This window comes from Tinamus guttatus, unplaced genomic scaffold, assembly GCF_059628265.1.
Source record: "Tinamus guttatus ecotype Peru unplaced genomic scaffold, ASM5962826v1 Tinamus_guttatus_pri_ptg000355l, whole genome shotgun sequence".
Taxonomy (NCBI): Eukaryota; Metazoa; Chordata; class Aves; order Tinamiformes; family Tinamidae; genus Tinamus; species Tinamus guttatus.
The window spans coordinates 1,367,772-1,381,423 of record NW_028288889.1 but is presented as its reverse complement, the minus strand read 5'-3'; the positions used below and the strand labels follow the sequence as shown (position 1 = coordinate 1,381,423).

At 40.1% G+C, this 13,652-nt stretch overlaps 1 protein-coding gene across 1 annotated transcript in view; it reads left to right on the top strand.

The window, feature by feature from the left end:
• ZNF277 (zinc finger protein 277) overlaps positions 1-13,652 on the top strand; it is a 42,939-nt gene that overhangs the window by 6,491 nt on the left and 22,796 nt on the right. The window contains exons 2-4 of the mRNA XM_088529886.1: positions 8,858-9,056; positions 12,006-12,094; positions 13,138-13,220. Of these exons, the coding sequence (XP_088386012.1) occupies positions 8,858-9,056; positions 12,006-12,094; positions 13,138-13,220 (371 nt within the window). The remainder of the gene's footprint in view (positions 1-8,857; positions 9,057-12,005; positions 12,095-13,137; positions 13,221-13,652) is intronic.

Sequence of the window (13,652 nt, the reverse complement as noted above, 5' to 3'; positions counted from 1 at the left end):
TCTACTAATTGCATTTTTCAAGGAATGTAAACCAGCGGAAAAGAATTAGAAAGCCTACAATGCAAACACTTTAGTTAGGAGCATGGTAAAAATTCCTTTTAGCGTTTCACTGAGTGGGCTTTAGATTTTTAAGGAAAATCACACAGCCTCTCCTTTCTCTTCTGAATGTAAAACAGCATTTTAAAAACCGTCCCTAGGAAACCCTTTTAACATCAACAGGAAAAAAAAACTGAATCTATGCATGATCTGTGTGTGTTTGGGAATTGAATCCTGCTGAAGGAGTATGAAAGTTGACAGGAGAAAAGATAAGGAAAGTCCTTGTAATGAAGGATCTGGTTCTTCACCAGAGAACAATAATGAGAAGTAGAGGGTAAACATAATTAGCACCTTTGCATAGCAATGCCACAAAAAAAGATACTAAGCTTTTTGCAGTTGTTGGAAGGCATTGCAAAAATAAATTGTGGTGAAGAAGGAGTATTGTACGGTTAAGACCCCTTCTTTTTGGAAGAACTAAGGTCACAATTACAGTTAGTTGAACCCAAGACATGCGTAAGTTCAACCTTGTTAGTAGTTGCAGAGAAATCAATAGAAAAAAATCACTGGGTAAAATACACAAACATTAAATCCATATACAGATCTTCACTGCTGACACTTTTTAGTACTTATTTTTAAGGGATTGGAAAGGTCAGTATTGAACCACTTAGCTCAAAATTGTGCTCTCCTTGAAGGAGGTTGTTTCATGTGAAAGTAGCTCATCTATAACCTTTATACCTGCACCTTAGAACAGCATTGTTTATGCTTTGTTATGATACCTTTGATATGTTTGGATATTTAAAGGCAAGTTAAACAGGAAAAAAAAGCTAAATGCAATTAATTATATATAGATGATAAGTACAAAATGAACTGAAATTAACACTTTTTTCCCTTCCTTTCCAAATCCTTTCATTTAAGTAACGAAGTATCCTTATTTTCAGGCTGTATAATCACCTTCTAGGATAGTAGGGTAAGTTTTAATCATTCTTTTTTTTCTCCTATTTCAGGGAAATAACATGTATTTTAGCTCTCCGTGACTACTATGTCAAACGATCATAACAACAATGAAAGATCAAATATGGTTTACTTCAAAAATAGCTTTTTTGTTGCCATGTCCTATTATTCTGGCTGCCCTGTGAGGTCAGCGTAAGAATTTGCACAAGCCTGATTGAATCATAAATTCCTATTTTTTTATATTAAATTTATATTAAATATTTAAGTGCAGAGAAAATGTCAGGAAGACCGGTGAGTATTGGACATCATTGTAGAGTCATCTTGATTTGCTTTGCTGCTTTTCTATTAAAAAAATGGCGGAGACTGATGTAGATCTTTACAGATTTTATTTAAGACAGTCTCTAGGTATTTCTGAACTACCCGTCTCATCTTGGAAACGCATTGGAGTGAGTAATTTAAGTCAAATAGCCCATTGAGCTGGATGAGATTGTTCATGAGTAAAACAGTTTGCGTAAGTACGTATAGAGCTAACCTAAGACTGCAAGGAAAACCGAGGGAAGGAAGAGCTTTGGGAGAAGCTCCGAGGAGCCCCAGCGAGGAGGTGCTGGGGAGCGAAGAGGCGGCAGGTAGAGCAGGTTTGGAAGCGAAGGCCTCGCGCCGAGTGGGGAAGGAGGGCAGCTCACGAGGCCTGGGCCTGGCCTGTCAACCTAGAGATGCCTCTGGGTGAAAGAAGCAACATGGGCAAATCCTGAGGCACCTTCAAAGCAACTGGTAGTTTTTTGTCCCTTTTTACTGGCAAAAGGAATGGATGTACTTGGGGGTATATTCTGGAAATGGCCAAAATGGAGTCCCTGTTCAATGAAACAGCAGAGCAGAGGTTCTGTTGCTCTTTATCATGTGGCTGTCAATTGTGGGCGTTATAGTAGTTGTACATTTTTTAATCCCAACCTTGGGGCAAAGAAAGTGGAAAAACTGTGTAAACTTACAGATATTCTTCTGATAATTAGGCTAAGACATTGTTTAGCTCATTTTGCTAAGAGCAGGAATTGACTTTGTATTTTGAGGTTCCCAGCATAGACATTCCTGAGATGCCACCACTTCATCTTTTAGGTGTGTACGCAGAGACATTATTAATTTTGCTTAACTACAGTGCTAAGGAGTCAGAGTAACTCTAAAGAATGTAATAAACTAAGTCGTGGAGTCTCCTTCTCTGGAGATCTTCCAAACTTGCCTGGATGCCACCCTGTCCCACGTGCTCTAGGTGTCTCTGCTTGAGCAGGGAGGTTGGCCTAGATGATCTCTAGAGGTCCCTTTCAACCTCAACCATTCTGTGATCCTGTGAAAATCATCCAAAATTTTTTCTTTAGTTACTGAGGCTGGTATAGTTTCATGTTCAAGAGACCTAGCCCCACGTTTACTTATACTGGTGTCAGTCCATGCTGTTTATCCAGATGTGAGGTGTTACACGTCTCTGAGCTTGCACAGAACTTGTCTACCATATGTTAATTTTTTATAAATTGCATATTATCGTCAGCACTTAAATGTTGCTGTGAATACATAGTAGGGCCAGTTTCCTCTGTGTGCTCCTATGTGTGTGTAACTCTCAGTGTGAGAGCAGCGTTGTTGCTCTGCGGTTTGTTTTTATTCGTGTAGATTTTTGTCTTGTTTTGGCTTTTGCAAAAGATGACAAGCAGTGGCATATACCTGTCGGTGAACTCAGCGATAATGTAATTTATTATTTAATCATGATCTTCTTGGCAAGCACATTGGTTTTGTTTTATTAACTTCCAACACTTTACATTTTTATTAATCGGTTTCCCACTACTTGTATTCACTTGGATTGTGAGGCCTGTACTCCGGTACCCATAGCAACACTTGTTAATGCTAATGAAACGGCAGCATCCTAAGCTTCCCCACAGAGCAGCCCTGTTAAATATGGCTATTAAGCGCAGTTGTATTTCTGTTAGTTCCAGCTCCCAGCAGACACCTGCTCTATAGAAAGAAACTATCCTGAGATATTAGGATTTGGCAACTTACAGGTTTTCTTCAAATTGTCACTTTGATGGAATAAAATGCTCATATTCCCAGATAGCAGATGCGGCAGAAAAGTACAATTTCTGTAAAACTGGAGAGATTTAGCTGTAGGATTAAGTGAGCTTTTGAAGTGCTCATTTGCATTCAATGAAAAACTGCAGAAGGTTAAGACTGATTGATCTCAGGGAAGCTACAGGATATGTTGTCTCCTAGAGTACATGGACTTTTTAACTAATTCCCATTTATCATTGCTGGTGTCTTCATGAGCAGAAATAATAGCTAAATAATTCCTCATGAACACAGATTGAAAGATAATTCAAATTAATAGAAGCACTTGAGTGTTTTAATATAGAGAGTGAGGAAATTGTTATGTATATTGATTCTTCTTTCAGTGAGGAACATATTTTGCATGTGCTGTTGGTGAGGATGATGGCAGTGGGTTTTTCATCTTTTACTCTGAGTTTTGTTTTCAAATACTGTTTATTTGGCAAGTCATTAGTCATCCATCTTTAATACTCTAGAAAACAAAGGAAAAATCCTGTAATCAGTAGAAAATCTCTTCCAAGAATATGTCCACAAATCAGAGAATGCAGCTGTGCCAATAAATAGATTGTGCGGTGCCAAGGTTGCTGTGCAGGGAAGCTGCCATGTGTATATTGAAAGCATCAAGCCAGTATTTCATGATATTATACAGTTCAAGAAGTGTGACTAGGAAAGGCTTCAAATTTACTTATTTCCGGGAGATTTTTGGATGTAGCACTGCTTTGGGCAGAATTAACAATAGGAATTCAGCCCGGTTCCCTAATGGAACATATGTGGGGTTTTAATCATTTCGATAAATATATATTCCTGCCTTAAAAATGGTGTGTGCTGGGGGAAGGATGCTCAACCTTTCTGTTTTCCTGGAGGCATCTGTTACACTGTTGTTATGCAGTGCCAGGTTTGCTGCCCCTCCTTTGTTTTCCTGTGCTATTTTTTCCTCTCCTTTGTTCTTTTCACCTGTAAAAAACCTGTCTTTTACTCATTGTTTAGACTCATTTATTTGCCGGTAGATCTTTTGTTGCATTCATTTTTATTTTAGGGTTGTTTCAAGTTCTACTAATCTCCTCATAATATTAACCAGCTGTATTAATGTGATAATAAACCAAGCTTGTTGGTAATGAATTGATTCATTCAACTACTGGATTTAATTAGAAAGACACTTAACATTCTAGCAGATGTTCTTATTTTGTTTCATTATCCTTGTGTTACCAACAGTGGGCTTATTAAATGTATAGTGTGTATGTTTGTATTTACATCATATTCATATTTGTATTTATATTTACTCTTCAGTGTAAAGCTCTGTTTTGCCATAAACTGCAAAATGACGTGAAACCTGCAAATATCCAAGTCTTAAGCCAATTTGCATGAAATCCTCTCTTGCCATTTAATTTCTCAGTATTCACTAAGTCTTGAGTTTTCAGTTGTATTCTCCATCTGATCATAAATAGCTGCTGGCAAAAATATTTAATCTTTGCAAAAGGAACAAGATTTCTTCTTTCCTGGATAAAAGCCCTAGTTATTGGACTTATGTCATCTTCTTTCTTTCATGACTCTCATTCCTTTTTATCCATCGGCGAAGCTTCAAGAAGGGTGTAAGTGCCTCTCTTTTCAGCACCCCTGCAGTTTATCGTAGGGAGTTCCTCCTCTGCCTGCTGGGTGCTTTTTTGGAGGTATTTGCCTCTGCTGAGCTCTGGCACTTGAACCAAGGCGGCAGATTCCACCCTGGCGCCAACATGTGCGAGTTAGGAGTTGTAATGCTCAGGTTTGGGTTTTTTTTGTGTAACTGGACTGTAGTGCCTCCACTGTCTAGTTACGGAGTCTAGTTTATGCCTCAGTGCTAAGTGTGTCCTTCGTTCTAGGCTGAGTATGTAGTTCAGATGTGCAGCCAATGAGTTGAGCCCGACGATTCTTGCTGTATTTAATGAGCTTTGTAGGCCCACACAGAGAGGAGGTTTTGTGAACTCAAGCAGCAGTGCTGGATGTTCTTAGGAAGCACAGTGCTAAAATCTTAGTATTTTGTTTTCCTGTGTGTGTAATGCTTTTAAAGAAACCTCCTACACTTCACAGACGTGAATTACATGGGACAGTTGAATCTGTTAACCAGCTTTGCATCCTAAAAGAGGAAAGCCCTATTGCACCTTCTTGCCTGTAGCGGTACCAGCTCACTGCTTGTAGCTGTACCTTCCCTCCTGCTGACCACACACTTACCAGACTTTTCTGCGAGCGTATTCAATTCTTTACAGGCCAAAAGGAAAGTGAGTAATTCCGTCTGGTTACAAAGTAGAAGCAACTTATCAAAGGATTTGGAAAGCACAGGAGCCAGCACAAGCTGAAGAGCAGTAGCGGGTGCCTGGGAGTAGTGAGGATGAGGTGGGGAAAGACACCCTTTCACATCTTGATGGTAGCAAGCCATTAAACTGACTAAACAATCTGTAACTTTGCCTTTTACAACTGAGCTTTGACGGCCGGAATCTTTCCTTGCTTTTCTTTCTGCTCTTCTTGGGCATTTCCACACCTTCAGATTTTAAATAGGGCAGAAATAGGAAAGAATTGAACACAGACAGCAGGAAAGTATGACAGGAGAATGTGAAACATTGCTGCAGGTCTTCGTAGGTGTTAAAAGGTAGACAATTTCAAAAAGCACTACAGCAAATCCATGAAAGAAAAAATCTGTGAAATGCTATTAAAGAGAAGTATGGTATAGCTTGTAACTAAAAGTCTCAACTGTGAGATCTCTGGAAGGCTGTGCGGGCTGGTCACTGTTCGTTTGCCCTGTTTTTGTTCTCTTCCCTAGGTTTCTGCCTCTTGTGGCTGTCACACAGGGTGCTGTTCTAGGTGGATGTTTAATCTGACCCTGTGCAGTTATTCTTGTGGCAGTGCATTTTAAGAGGAAAGCTTGCTGCTTTTCCGTGATTTTCAAGTGTCTCTGCGTGTCTCCTATTAGCCCTCAGCGATGTTTTACAGTTCAACAGCTTCCTTCAGTACCTGTGATCACCCTGCTCTAGGACAGCAACAAAGTTAGCTGCTTTTGCAGGGATTTGAATAATATGTTTATCTTTATTTGTACTATCGTGTTTGTGTTCTGTGCTAATCCATTGAGTACTGTGCTAAAGGCTGTGCATCTTTGTGCATTTATCCTCTTGTTCAGTGTTTTTTGCAGCAGATGAGACAAGGAGGGCCACATAGATTCCTTTTTTTTCCCATCACTTCCTCCTTTAAGTGCTTTTATTATAAATAATATCAGCTTCTTCAGTTGCCACAATGGTCCAGTAGTCTCTATTTAAATTAATCTCTTTTAGTGATCTCTTCTAGTGTTACATAATTTCTTTGGGCATCAAGAACTTCTCCACCTCTGTTTGTTTCTTTCTGCACCTCACCACTAAAAGATTAACAGCTTCATCTTTAACCTTTTCTTAGTGTGCAAACAACTGCTACTTCCAGGTAAATTGCTAAATTGCTCCTTTTTGAGTAGCACTTCCTGCCCTGTATGCCTGTTTTCTGAAAGTTTGTTGAGTCTGATAGGCATTTGCTTATTAGGACTCCTCTGAGTGTCTAAATAGGTCATTGCAAGAGACCTAAACCAAAAATGACCAAAAAGCTGCCTAGCTGCTCACTGGGCACACACAGCTGAACAGGCTCAGACTGTTGTCTTAATTCCCTTGGCATCAGAGCCAGCAATTGCTGAAGAAAATTAAGTTGCTCTATTTTTCTCTATAAACACGTTTTAATGATTCTTCGGGCTGCAAAGCAGTACTAACTGTAGGAATTTACAGACCCGGATCTTGCAGGTAAAATCAGTTTCGCTTAGAAGTGCTGGTCTTTTCACGAGAAATGCTACGTCATCGAGGGTAGCAGCTGCAGTTAAAAAAAAAAAAGAAGAAATAAACAATCTATACATATCCCAGTTTGATAAAGAAATGCCTGGGAGAAAGGAATAGGCTAAAGTGCAGATAAAACTAGGAGAGAAAAAACGTTAGGCTGTCAACAGCACTCGTATCGTGAGTAGAAAGCTTAACCGTTTCATGGGGCTGCTGTGCTGTTCCATGAGCAGCGCGGACCTCAGGAAAGCTGCGTTTGTTTCCTGTGGTTTTCTGCCCTTTCCACATGGGGCCCTGGTAGCTGCAGCCTGGCCCCGTCCCTGCTGGGCAGCCGTGGGCCCGGGCCCAGGGGCCGCGTTAGGCCTGGCAGGGCCTTTACCGAGGGGAAGAACGAGCTAAAAGGTTACGACCTTCTAAATTATTCTTCAGGTTTCCTGGGTGGGCGGGTCATCAGATTTAGCAGAGCTAAATAGTTAATGCTATATATGTATGAATTTTATAAAGCAAAAAATGTTACACGTTGATTCATGTAGCTGATAAATATTGTTAATTAAATTTCCTCCAGCCTAACACATTCTAAAAATCTTGCTGAACAAAATGATAGAATTGGGGTAAGGCAGGGGGAAATTTCCTGAACTTTCCATATTGTTTTTAGAGATCTTCAGAAATTTCATGTCTTCCTAAGGTGGTTATTTCACTGTAGGAGTCCAGAGACATGGGGTTCATTCACCTGCTGCACAAGTTAATATTGTGTCTCAAGAGTCAAGAAGAGTGGTGATAGTTTTTTTTCTTTCGTTTTTTAGAGTAAGGAAACTATTTGTGAGTTTTTCCTGTTTGCTTTTGCTGCCCTTCTGCTATCAGAAGTCAGTGTAGTTAAGTTTTAAGATATGTATCTTTGAAATTCGTACTTTATTTCCGAGATAGATCCACACGGAAGACTGAAATATGATTTGTTAGGAAAGTGAACACCGCAGTTCATTTCCAGACACCTGCAATTCAGTCAGGCTCATGGGAGGCTCCATTAGTTTCACAGTGTAGCTTAATGAATCCACTCACACCACTAGGAGACTGAGAAACTTCCACTGCTCCTGTTTGAATGGTAGAGAGGACACATCCCCCAGGCCAGTGTTTTGACTTGGTAGGGGGGAAGTAGCTACGTTCCTGCAGTGTCGTGTGCTCCATCCACCCATTGAAGTAAGGTATCAGTGAGCATGGAGAGCATCAGCTAGTGAGTTCCCTCCTCAGGCTGCTGTATGTGTGAGTAACCTATGGCCAGACGTACAGGATAATGTCATCAGAGGCTCCTAACCATTCCACCTAGGGCGGTCCTTCAGTACACGTGCACTTAGAAAGCGTTTTGGTAGACCTATGTTTTCACATAGCAGTAATCCTTAGCAAGAATGGCCTTGTGCTTTCTCATAGAAGAATGAGAAGGATCCTTATGGGAAAAAGACAAATCAAATATACAGCCCATAAAAGATCATAAAGTGATTATGTACTGTGCAATAAATAAGAGGATAGTTAGGTAAGTGCGCATAAAAAAAAGAAAATCTTTTCAGTCTAAAGCCCTGCTGACAGTGTGAGGAATGTGACATAGACAAGCTCCATTTTGGTCAGCAGGTAGGCTGGGGAGCTAAAGGAAGAAAAGAAGCCTTCTCATCACTGAACTCCTCATCGCTTCCCTCCTGTCGTGATAAGCAGTGCACTTTGCTGCCTCATGAACTTTGACTTGATTTCAGTTCGGAATTTTACTTGGAGCAGGTACTCAAGCACTAGCCTGTTTGAACTTCACACGGTTCTCTTGGAAATAATGTAATTAACTGGCTTCCAAACATTTGTTGCTAGAGGCATCCATGTAACAAAGTGAAAACCAAAAAAAAACCCTGCTTTCCCAGGTTTTACCTATACTGCCAAAAAGTACTGAGTGATGCATATTTTTCTTAATCAAAGCTAATTTATTTATTTATTTATCTTAGATACAGAGAGTATTTTGGAGCCTCTCTCTCTGCCAGAAAGCCCAGCTGGTGATGCTGCTGCAGAAACCTCCCCCTATGTGCCTTGCATTTTCTGCAAAGAGTGCTACCTCCTAGCGGAACAAAGCCAGCTCCTCAAGCACATGATCATTGAACACAAGCTGGTCATAGCAGATGTAAAACTGGTTGCAGATTTTCGAAGGTAAGGGATTTTAGGCTTTAAAATGGATACATGTATGTGCAAGTATCACAAAAAAAGCTTTAGAAGCCCAGGGATTGTCTTTTTTTTTAATACTGTATGTTTTTGGAGGGGCGTTTTTTATGCTGTTTTGTTGCTGGATCGTAAGGCTGGTTTCTCCTCACTCCCCCAAGATGTTGCTTGGGTGAGGAGAGTTGATAATTGGGATACAGGACAATTAATGTGTTAGAAAATGTTATCCATATCATAGTGACTTTTCAGATCCTGTTATTAATCAACAACTTATGTACAGTCTTAAAAAACTGTTTATTTTATAACATATATTCTAGACAATCAACTCTTCCAATTTTGGTTTCGTTAAGGTCAAGACTATTTCTACTGCTGTGCGACTTCCCAAAGCTCTATTTTGTAATGAGAAACTCTTCAGTACATGAACTCTCACATTCCTGGATAAAATCCATTTGCTCCATCTCAAGGATGCCAGTGTTTCACCACAGAATGACATTTTACTTCACTATACTTTACAGTGCCATGATCCATGTGGAGCTGTGGTTCCTTCCCCAGCTGTGTCACTGAGCGTCTCAGCAGGTCACATTTGCCTCCCTGTCTCCTAACTTGCTCCGTAGCTGGCCCAGGCCCAGCTGGCAGTGCCAGCACCAGCTTGTCTTTGTGTTTTCGTACACGACAACGTGTGCTCCAGTCACGAGGCTGGATGGTACCGACAAATTTGTAGCTAGCTCTGTAGCAGTGTTAACTTTAACTACCTTATTTACTGACTAAAGGGCATTTTTGGTAGGTCTTCTGTGATTAGAAACTCAGCCAAAGCCAATAACTTGTGTCAAGATGCAAAAATGAAGGATTGAGATGAAATTTGGGAGCTGTAAGCCGTATAAGCCCTTATTCAGAAGTATGAGCTTAACATCGCTTAAAATTGAAAGTGGACACTGGCTTTTTTTGTTTACTTTTATGCTGAAAGCAGCCAGAGCAAGAATGCAACGTTCTTTGGCGATAATGCGAGCTCCCTCAGGTAAATAAAAGGATCACAACTGCTCAGTAATGGAACAGCAGTTTAACTGTGCTTGGGGGATTATCCTGGGTTAATAGAAATATGTTTTAAAATCACTTTTTCAAGAAAATGTCTATTCAGATTCTTTTTGCTGCTAATGCAATTGGAAAGTAGCCAGATCTTAAAGAAGTTGGCTCCAGGATGAAAAATAGTGGAGCTGTAACTCTGGGGTCTTCCTTCACTTAACCACAGTGCTCAGTATCAGTAGAACAGTCTAGTAACCGCACACACACACAAAAGAAAAAGTATAATCTGAGATGCTAAACAAGAGGGTGGGGCATAAAAATCAGAAGACACTGGCCATGTGTTCTCTGTCCCTTGGAACATGACTAGGAGTTGGCTTCATATGAGTAAGCGTTGACTCTTTGCATTAGATATTTTTATATAAAATCCTCTAACAATAAGTTTCATGGCACAGAGGTTAAGGGCAGGTAAGACTTTTATCTCAGTAGTGTTCAGTGCTATTTCAGTGCAGAGGACAGACTAAATGGCATCTTGAATTCTTTTCCCTTGCAAGTTTATGTCCTAAAAACTCAGGGAGGACTTTTCCTGGAAGACTTGCATTTCTGTGTAGCAGCAAAAATATTTCATCGTGTGCTGATCGCTGGAGCAGGCAGGGGAACAGCAAAATGCTCACCCTCACCAAAATGATGCCTCTGAATGCACTGCAGCCATTCATGCTACCATTAGCTGTGTGCTGTGCTAGAGGTTAAGCTGGGTCAGAGTTAGCAGACAAACGTGCTGATTCCTTGGCTGCTGTATTTAAAGCTCTCATGAATTAAGATAAATCATAGAGTTAGTACGAACCACTACAGGATCTCTTAGCTGTTGGAACTAAACTCTTAGTTTGTACCAGTCTGAATGCCTATAACTGTATAGAAATAAAAAAAATATATAGAAATATAAAAAATGGTGTCTGAATTTTTATGCTTTTTTTTCCCTAAGTTGATGGTATGTCAATAGAAAGCAGTCTCTGAGTAGCTGGCCTTGATCTTAAGAACTCATATGACTGATATCCTGCACTAGTCGTGGATGTAAGGATGGCCATGCACTTACACATGTGCAGATTTTTTTATAGTAAGATTCTGAATAATTAGCTCAACAGCTGCTTGGTTCCCTTCTCATATAATTTCAAGTGATGGTTTCATCTTGATTAGGCAGTAGCTTCTAGTTCAGTGGGACCCTAATCTCCATTGGGAATCTGTCAATGCTGCTATAGTACAAAGATTATACAAGCAAGGGGTTTTTCTTTGTTTTTGTTTTTTGTTTTTCAGCTTTATTCAATGGATTCAACTTTGAAGACGTATTTAGGGCCTTCCTTATTTTGCCTGCTAGCCCACCCCGCCTCCAGGTGTTTGGGGATTTCATTTTGTTGACTTTATAGCTGTCTGCCAAGCTACTGTTTTCAGTGTAGTTCCACAGGAGAGCTGTCAAAACCTCACTTTTGACAAGTTTGTTTTTTCACTCAGTTTCAGTTTCTTGTCTGCGTCTTGCAGAACACCACGCAGTGTGGTGGGAATTGGAGTGTCCCCCATAGCACATATTTTCAGTAAAAATGCATCTGGGTGGCATTTCTGTCTAAAGATGTGAATAGGTCACATTGTTTATATAGAACTTACGGAATATATTTTTTACTGATATCTTCCCTTGGTTTGGCATGGAAGCTGAACCCTGTTTTAATGAAGCAGAATAAATTTATTGAACAGAAAAGTACAGAGTAAAGGAGGAAAAAATAGACAGGGATTTTAAAAAGAAAAAAAAAAGCACAAAAAAACCCAAGCACTCTAAGAATTTAAAGGATGAAAAAAAGGAGAAGCGATCTACTGTTTATGAAACTTTTTTTTATGTTCCCTGCTTTATTAATTCTCTGCTCCTTTTCTTTAAAGATACATCTTGTATTGGAAGAAGAGGTTTACAGAGCAGCCCATCACAGACTTCTGCAGTGTCATAAGAACAAATTCAGCAGCTCCGCTAGGTAAGTATCTTACCTACTCTCCATTGATCAGGTTGTGTGATAATTTATGGCATGTGCTGCTGCTTTGATCGAGCTAAGCATGAAGGAATCTGACAGTAGGTCAGAACACCCCAGAAGTCACATGTGACTGTTAACCACGTGTCTAAACTTACCTTTTCAATAGGATCGCATTTCAGCACTGTGCTGAGTGAGGTAGGGCTCAAGTACCTTCTTAATTGCTGCGGTGAAATGAGGCCAGATTGTAAGTCGAGTCCTATGAGCAGCGCTGCTCCACGCCATGGCTAAGGAAGCCATGGTACCTACTGCCTAACAGTGGTGACAGTTTTTCCAGAAATACGGAAACACATTCCGAGTGATCTGACTTTCCAAATTCACCCTGACCGCCACCCCCCTCATGCTGCTACCTCTTCCAGACACCCAGGCCACCACCATGATCCCTTTTCCCTGTCATTACACTTGCTATTGTCCCTAAATACTAGGAGAAAACATCTTCACGTTACAAGGAAGCCAGGCAGTTGTCTGGGCTGCCGCAGAAGACCAAAGACTGTACTCAACAAATATGCTGCTGTGACAAAATATGGCTACTAACTGTTTCTTAGAAAAATAGCTTAAAAACCCATATTCACGATAGAATTAAGCTCATTTGTTACTTTCATGCTGCCTTTAAACTGTGACCAATATCAATGATTACACTTGCTTTGATGGCGCCAGAAGAACCAACATAAAAGAGAATAAAAGTGGAGAGAGGCAAATCTATGCTACATTTTGCCCATTGTACTACAATATAAATGATGTAAATACAATTCAGTTTAGGATCAGAAGCATATGTGTAATTACTGACAAAGGCTGTTAGATAATGTGTAAAAATATATGTATAAAAATACTTAAGTATGTTTCATTAAATTATGAAAATAAAATAACTGATTTTTTAAAGTATAAAAAAATCATCTAACATTCTGAAAGCACCCTGAAGGTTTAACAAATTACATGCCTCAAATATTCAAAGCAAATATCTTACCCTTGCTTCCTAATCTCCTTAACAGAAGAACAGGACAATTATTTTCTCCTATGTGATGTTCTACCAGAAGACAGATTACTTAGAGAACAGCTTCAGCAAAAGAGGCTGGTAAGGAATTGCTTTATATTGTGGGGTTTTTGTTTTGTTTTGTTTTGTTTTTTTGAGATAGTCATATCTCAAGGTATAACTTAGGAAAATTTCACTCTTTTAATTTGCTGACTGAAGTACAGTCTGCCATGCTGGACTAGTGAATGCTCAGAAAGTGCCACCCATCCTGGCTCTCGCAAAGAGCTGTGGTCGCTCTGCCACTCAGGCAGGCCCGTGGAGTTGCCCTTTCCACAGCTGCAGCCCCCAGTCCTGTGTAGGTCCTTTGGATTATCATGGACTAAGGAAACAGCAGCTGATGCACCTGCGTGTAACACGTTTCTGCTGCAGGTCATCATAAAAGGCATGATCCTCGATCAGTAAAAAAGGGTCTCCTAGATCAATAACTGATCCTTGAGAGCAGCAGTGGCTGGTGTATTTTTTTTACCCTTTTCT